The 7,710-nt window shown below is 41.2% G+C and overlaps 2 protein-coding genes across 2 annotated transcripts in view; one reads left to right on the forward strand and one right to left on the reverse strand.

Annotated features, from left to right (window-relative positions):
- The window catches only part of LOC113209832 (calexcitin-2), a gene marked incomplete in the record, with an annotated part of 119,770 nt that overhangs the window by 16,018 nt on the left and 96,042 nt on the right, over positions 1 to 7,710 (forward strand).
- LOC113209815 (uncharacterized) lies at positions 3,692 to 7,684 on the reverse strand. Its single transcript, XM_052269300.1, has 3 exons — positions 7,599 to 7,684; positions 7,273 to 7,511; positions 3,692 to 6,846 (listed from the first exon to the last, which is right to left on the reverse strand). The coding sequence occupies exons 2-3, from the start codon at positions 7,506 to 7,508 to the stop codon at positions 4,059 to 4,061; spliced, it is 3,024 nt and encodes a 1,007-aa protein (XP_052125260.1). The 5' UTR covers positions 7,509 to 7,511; positions 7,599 to 7,684; the 3' UTR covers positions 3,692 to 4,058.

Genomic DNA, 7,710 nt, shown 5'->3' on the forward strand with positions numbered 1-7,710 from the left:
CTCCTCCTCCTCGTTCTCCCCCACCTCCAACCCCACCTCCTCCTCTACTACCCCGTCGCCGCCACCACCACCACCGCTACCGCCGCAAGCGTTCCCACCGCAGAGTGTGGCGAAGGGGAAGCAAATAACACAAATAAAAGATATATTTATCGTAGTCAGGTCCAGGCGGGGCGGGCGGGTCCAGGGCTGCAGCCATGAGCAGCCCCGGGGCCGAAACACCCGCGAGGCGAACCGCCCCGCCCCGCCCCACCACACCGCAGAGAGATATGAATCAGCAGTCCCGACCCTCTGCAGTCACTGCTGGAGGCTGCGCTGGAGGCCGCTCTGGAGCGGCTCCAGGGGCGACACCGCAGAAATAATCGCCGAACGCGCCCACCTATAATGCCCCCCGGCGGACTTCCGTTCCCGTGAAGTAAAAAAGAGAGACTTTTGAGGAGTGCGGGATAACTTTATCGTGGTACTCCTTTGTTCCGGGCACTGTGACTGTTGTGACTGACTGTGTGACCGCGGCATTTCATGCACTTGTGAAGAATGCACAATTCGTGCATAGATATGTACAATTTGCACATAGTTGTATCATAAAAATGTGCATACCAATGGCTGCTTAAAATTCAAACTTTACAGATCTGCATATGCTTTGTTTATGCACAACAAAAAGGGTTTGGTGTGTGACTTTGACGGTTCGTTACCCGCCGCCTGATTGCGATATAGGCAGTCCGGCGAATGTATATCGGAGTATTGATTGCGATTCAAGGTGTGTGTGTGTGTGACACGGCATTGCGGACCAATCCGATAGATTGGCTGTCGAAGTGCATTTGGCTGCGGTTCCGTATGTGTATGTCTGTGAGTGTAAGTCTGAGGGTGAGTGTGTTGGGGGTAGTTGGCGCGTGATCACAGGTGATGGAGAGAAGCAGTAGTGCCACTAGTGGCAACATCATTAGTGATCGTTTTTACGGGGAAGTTGACACACTTCAAACAACAAAAGTCGTCCGTGTCATTTTTGGCAAATATTATTCTTTGCAGTTGCTTTTGTCGTTCCTTTGTACGAGACAGAAGCAGCTGGCCTCAATCCCCGAGCGGTAGCGCTCTGGCACTTGCACTTGCGCTTGCAATGTGCACTTGCGAGTAGTCTCGTCTACGGCTCGCGTAAAATGAAGGGCGAGGTACCGTCGTCGCAAATCAGAGAAGTAGGACCTCCTGCAGAAGGGCGGCTAGGACGAGCTGTGCAAAAGAAAATACAAATCATTGTGAAATTCTCAAGGTGCCTCCCAAAGAGGAACTGCATGCGCATGTTTTAGCAGATGATACCTTAAAAACCTTTTGACGAAACATAAAGAATATATAAGTAACTTTAAGGTGTCAGCTTGCTTTTACTCTCGATAAGGACAGAGAACCAAGCGGAGACCAGAAAACAATTTATTTGGCGCTAGGGGAATCAGTGAGTGACTGTCTGTCCGGGTGTCGCGCTTCAGGCCCCTTCCTCTACCCAACAATACTGCGTCAGGCAGGTCAGGTCAGGGTGCAGGCCCCGTCCTTGTACAACAATACCAGACCATAGTAAGCCACCGGCGGCGCGGCCGCTCTGCTCTGCCCCGCCCTTAGCTCATCAACACTGTTAGAATTACCGTACCACAATACGGTATCTCTACGGTCAAAACAGTTTTTCAAGAAACAGTCTCACCGTTACGGTACTGGACTGTTGATGAGCAGACACCGTAACGGTGACATACTGTAAAAACCAGCACAGTCCAGACCGTAACAAAAATTAACTGGACAGACCGTAGGCCTTCCACCGTAAACGTTTACTTTTTTTAGTCTTATCATAAAAAAAATAATGAAAGATGGTGAACAGCATAAAAAGCAACTTTTAGCTTGTAATTCTGATCAAATCTTTTCATTTGTCACTTGATCTCAAGGAAAAAACTATTATCACTTTCCCTGCTTTCCAGTTTTTTGTGACTCAATATTGTGTGTGGACTTGTTATCTTGTTTCGTACTTAATGCCATGGAACTTTGATGTAGTGATAATAAATATGTAGAGAGCAAGTTTCCTTGCCACTGAGTTAGTTTCACTCACCTCAGAAAGATTGAAATGGAGAGTTGTCATCAAAAGGTAGAATGGTGGGATAGAGACACTTGAAGTTGGACAGGCTTTAACCTAGCCATAACCACTAATATGAACTAATTTTATCACTGCACGAAAAGAACAACACTCCAGTGTCCCTCTCTGAACAAAGGTGCAAGTCAGGTGTAACATTTTGCTGACTGTCAGCGCCTCAAACCTCTTCTAAGAAGTCAATATTCAATGAATGCATTTCGGTACGAACATGAACTTTATGTGTACTAACCAAAACATCAATCCGCCATATTGTTTAATTTTTGACAATATTGAGGTGGATGTTGCCGATAAGTGCCGTCCCCACTATCTACACACTTTCGATTTCGATTCGTTATAGTCAGTCAGTTCGTCGTCTGCTGCTCACACTCGCGTCGGTCCGCTCCGCTGGTTGGGTTATGCGGCTCGGCAGGTAAGAATGTTACCTGTGGTCGGGGAGACGCCAGGGGCGCTCGCAGGCGTCTGGTTCGATGCGACGCTCCATATTTTGGCGTTTGCGTCGCTTTGCCCTTTAGTCCTGACTGGCGTCGTCTTCTGGTGTCTTTTCCGCACTGCGCTAATTTAACCCTTTCTGGTCTGGATGTCGTTGTCTGCTTTCTTGTCGAATCAGCTTAAAACAGCTAAATATGCCTAGTTTATTGGAGAAAAATAAAATCGAACGTCCTTATTATTTTTACTTGCTCCACATGTCTCTCATTAAGTGCCTGCCTAAATCTGCTTTAATTCTTGTGATCCTGTTATCATAACCAACTGCTTTGTTGTGACTCAAAATGCTTCTGTGGCTATTGTTTAACGATTGTTTTTGCACGAGAATTTTGAAATGTTGGCACTATTATTATGCTTAATTTCTTCTCTTGAATGTTTCAGGTGTCTGCTGCTCATTGATTTGAGGTTAAATCTTTCCCAAACAAGTACGCTACACATTGGATGCTGGCAGACGATCCTGCCAAAATGGATGGGAGTAGTTGACAGAGAGTGAGTTCATTTTATTCTCTAACTAATGGGTTGGTTGTTGTAGAATTCTGATGAAAAGACTTGATTCTCTTTCCAAAGTATAATTATGTAAATCCTTTTTTTTAAAGTTTGATAAAGATCACATATTTTCTCATGTCAAAATTACTTTGCCAATAAGGGGCGAGCTGAGTTCTTTTTCTATCATTGATAATCATGTTTTTATGTTTCTTGTTTGCAGTTATCCATGATATTTCAAAGGACGAAGCACGTGGGTTCCACCTTCTACATCATTGCGCTCAAGGCTTCAGTGACTGCCATGTCCTCTGTAGCATGCCTTGAATAATAAATAATTTTCAAGCAATTCTTTTCTTGTGCGTGTATCTCCCAACATTTATTCAGTGACATGCTCCTTTACTTTTCTACATAACAGTTCTGAGAGTGAATTTATTTAAAAGAGTAGAGTAAAACATTTGAACCATGCATTGAACTGAACTTTTGAGTTCATGTAATTTCTGCTCACTTAGCACCACTTGTGTAGAAGGTTATTATATCACACAGCATTTGTGGTTGATTTGAAAATCACAAATATTTGGTACAGAGTTGTATAATTATGACAGAGAAGTTGCTCTTTTCGTTTTGTTGAGTTATTAAAGTGATTTGAAAGAAAGTATGCAAGTGAGGGAAACGATTCAACTGTTATATATTATTGAACTCAAGTTTGCAAATATCACAATGTTTTGTTTAGACAATAACAGTTTTCAAGGTACTCATAAATACTCTGAGTTCACATATGAATGTAATGAGATCAAAATGATAATTTCTAGTAAAAACTTGTCAAAGTTAAAAATTAGTAACTTCCAATATTAAAAATAGTTGACAAAATAAATAAAATTAATCACTTCTACACTGATAACAGTTGCAAGTTAAAAATTGGTAACTTCCAATGTTAAAAATAGTTGAGGGAACATTTAAAAATCCTAAATTTTTATTACATTTTGATCATTGAATGCTTTAAGCTGATGAAGTTCTGTCCACCTACTAAATAACTGGGAAGTGGGTAATAGTCTGGGAGGCTCTCCAAAGAAGAAAACCGATAAGATGTTGCAGGCATAATGATTTTGAAGACCCCCTGAAAAGTGTTTTCTGCAGGTTTAACAGCCATAAGTAAGTAGATATCATCAGTGGATTTCTTCAGAAATATCATGTCAATTAAACCAACTTCTAAGTCACATTGGTTAGGAGAATCCAGCACCATATAGTCACCAACTCTATATGTGATTCCCTTCCCTGACACTTGGGTCAGTTCAGTAAGCAGGTCATCAGATAAAAATTCAGTAGGAATGACCGATCTTCTTTCTTCAGAAATGCTTGATTGTATTACTGGTGAGGAATGATTAGGTTGGTAAATAACATCTTCTTGAATTAGATTTGAAGAATTGTTGTATGCAAAGCGGCACATATACTTCCTGGCCAGAGTGTAAGTAAAATTTATATGGTTTCGGCAAGCTTTAGCAACATTTTTAAAGAAAACATGTTTGCTTTCAAATCTTAAGGTAAAAAGCCTTATGAGGGGACCAAAGACTAAGATTAAGTCAGGATAATGAGACAAAAGATGTGCTTTTGGCCACAGGCATTGAGGGAGCAGCTGCTGAACTGATGTCAGAAATTCATTGATTATAGACCTTAAATAGAGAACTTGGCTCACTGTAATTTTTGGTGCAAAGACAAACTCAACAATTCCTTTGAATTTCAAATACAACTGCCACATTTCATCTTCTTTGTCTACAATCAAGTCTCCAATGAGTAAAGGAAGCAGACGAATCAGGGTCCAGTTTTCACATGCATTGCCACCTAAGGCCTTCAAAGTTTTCAATGGTGTGGGAGTGTCGGCCGAATCTGATCCTTCATAAGGAAAATTTCTAATTCTCCTGTTTAAAGTTGCGAAGTCAAACCATCCCTTGTCAATGCAGTGCTTCAGTATTATAGGAATCATGTTTTTTCCTATTCCTTCCAACAGGTCATGGGCACAACAAACACTTAGTGATGGGCCCTGACAAACATGAAAACCGAGTTTCTCTGAATTCAGTGGCGAAGGTCTGTACTTCACACCTTGGTAATGGATACCTCGCAGCTTGGTAAAGGCACTTTTGGACAACAGATTCTTGACAGTGTTTCTGGTGCCAGGAGCACGGACTCTATCCAGTAGATTTTGATGCTGAGCTCTTTCTTTCTTTCTTTGAATAGATTCTAAACATTTGTCTCGTTCAGCATGCCACAATGTTTTGGCTACTTGAACAGCAGAATCATATTCTTCAGGAGATCTAAAGGGTTTAGTAAGAGTTGGCTTTGCACGAAATTCATTCAAGGAGATGGGACAAAACCTGCAACAGTGTTGACAGGAAAAACTTCCAACAAATCCTCCAAAAATGTGCTGCCCCGCATTGTCCCCTTGACCAAACAGCAAACAAACAGGGATATTCTCGCCATCAAAGAGAATTCCATTAATTTTTAAATCTTCTAGCTCACTTACTAATGGAAGAACTGCTTCTTTTAGCTTGTCCACATCATCCAACTCCTCTCTCTGAGATGGTCTTAAGTGTTTTTCTAAAATCATATAAACCATTTGTATTAAGTCTAGCTTGGTTCTGTATTCAGGTTTTAAATTACCAAGTGAAAAATAAAAACCAATTGGTTTATAAACACCTTGACTTGGTCCAAAGGCACTGTAGTCAAAACCATCTTGAAAGAGATTTATGAATATACATTTACCATTGGAATGCTGCTTCATGTGTTCAGTATAGGCAGAACCATCAGTAATATCTGCTAGAACATCTGAGCATGGTTTCCTTTGGAATGAATCCCGAACCATCTGCTTTACTTTGGGGTCTCTCAACATGACCTCGATTGACTCTCTGATAGAAACATGATGAGCAAACTTCTTCTTGCCATTCTCATCCCTTCCAAGATAAATTTCCTTAGGTTCGACAAACGGATAATGCTCTTTCCAGAACTTCATCCGAAGATGTTCTGTCCCAAGCTGCTCACTATCATGTGCCTTGTGATGAATGTTGTAAATTGGGTCAGCTCGAAACGTATTGTCAATTAGTTCGGTCACAGTGTTTGGATCAAAACCAGTTTTTTGAAGTTCTGATTTTAAAGACTTCTTTAAAAACAGATGACTCATTTCAGTCACCAGTTTGATTTGGTTTGCAATGATTTGGACAGTAGAAGATGGTAAAAAGTGAACTGCCTCCAATTTGAGATAAAATTTAGCAAGCTGATCTTTTGCAGCATACTCTGGAAATAAATTCTCTTGGTTATCACTTTCATTAGCTGTAGTAGTATTCTCTGGCTGACTACCTTGGGCTTGATTACTATTATCTTGAGGGACACGTGAAGACAAACTTTCCTGATTGTGATTAAGAAAACTTGGTGAAGAAGACTGTCTTCCTTGATGAGAACTTGAAGCTTCACATTCAGAACTTGCTGGTTCTTCTTCAATTTCAACTTGAGGCTCCATTTTTTTTCGGGGATGTGATAGGGAGACATGAGAGCGGAAAGATTGAAGTGTCCTCACAGGTGTACTACACTTGGGGTAAATACAGGAAAATGTGATGCCTTCTCTCATGTGAGTAGGCATGTGCTCTAAGTACTGTTCCCTGCTAGTTATTACAATTCCACAAGATGCAATTGGACACTTCATTGTCACAGCATTGGAAATAGCAGCAGCACGATGTTGATTTTGGTGGTCCCTTGATACATGACTCTGCAGCGACCTTTAAATTAGAAACAGAATTGTAATTAGATCTTACAAATTTAATATCCATATTTAAAGGACTATTATTGATTAAGGCTTGGTGAAGCCAGTGAAGCTGGAGCCACTACATCATTTGAATTAGGTAACCTAATCGACCAATAGCTGCTTGAAACTTCACTGGAAAAACAAGGTAGGACTCAAAGGTGTTAATGCCTTTACAAAAGCATTCAACTTGTCTAAAGAAGCTAAATTTTAATGTCATTGCACACTGTTGTGCCTTTGCAAAGGTATATTAAAATTTAACACCCCTAGAAAGGCTTCAAGTCCTACCTTTGTTTTTCCAGTGTGGCTTCACTTCTCATTCCACGACTCAAATTACTCAAAACAAATTACGGGCTGGCTTTGGCTTCACCAAGACTAAACCGATCATAAAGAGTACTCATACCTTGGTGTTGAGTACTGACGGGAGCACAGCTGACATGAGAAAGACTTGGGTCCTGGGTTGGGCTCAATGCCAGATGCCAACAGCAATAGTATCAAAAGAGCAGCAGGAAGCAACACTGAACTTCCTGTTTTCCTTGAACCAGTTTTTCTCACGCATAGTTTGCTGAAAGTTGCAGCTGCACTTCCACCACTGAAGGATCCTATCCGACAACGATATAGCTCAGTTGATATACCCATGACCTGCAAGTTAAATTAAAAATAAACAATATTAAAATTATGAAAAACACATTGGGTTAACCACAGTAAACAGCACCAATTGCTACTCACCAATCTATCTTTTAGACCATATTCTCAGACCAACAGCACCTGTTGCAGCCTAAGTGCCTGAGTAGGCTCTCCTCCCCTGTATAACCAAGTCCTGCAAAGAACGAAAACTGTT

This window comes from Frankliniella occidentalis, unplaced genomic scaffold (genome assembly GCF_000697945.3).
Source record: "Frankliniella occidentalis isolate FOCC.00 unplaced genomic scaffold, Focc_3.1 Scaffold88, whole genome shotgun sequence".
In the NCBI taxonomy this organism is placed as follows: domain Eukaryota; kingdom Metazoa; phylum Arthropoda; class Insecta; order Thysanoptera; family Thripidae; genus Frankliniella; species Frankliniella occidentalis.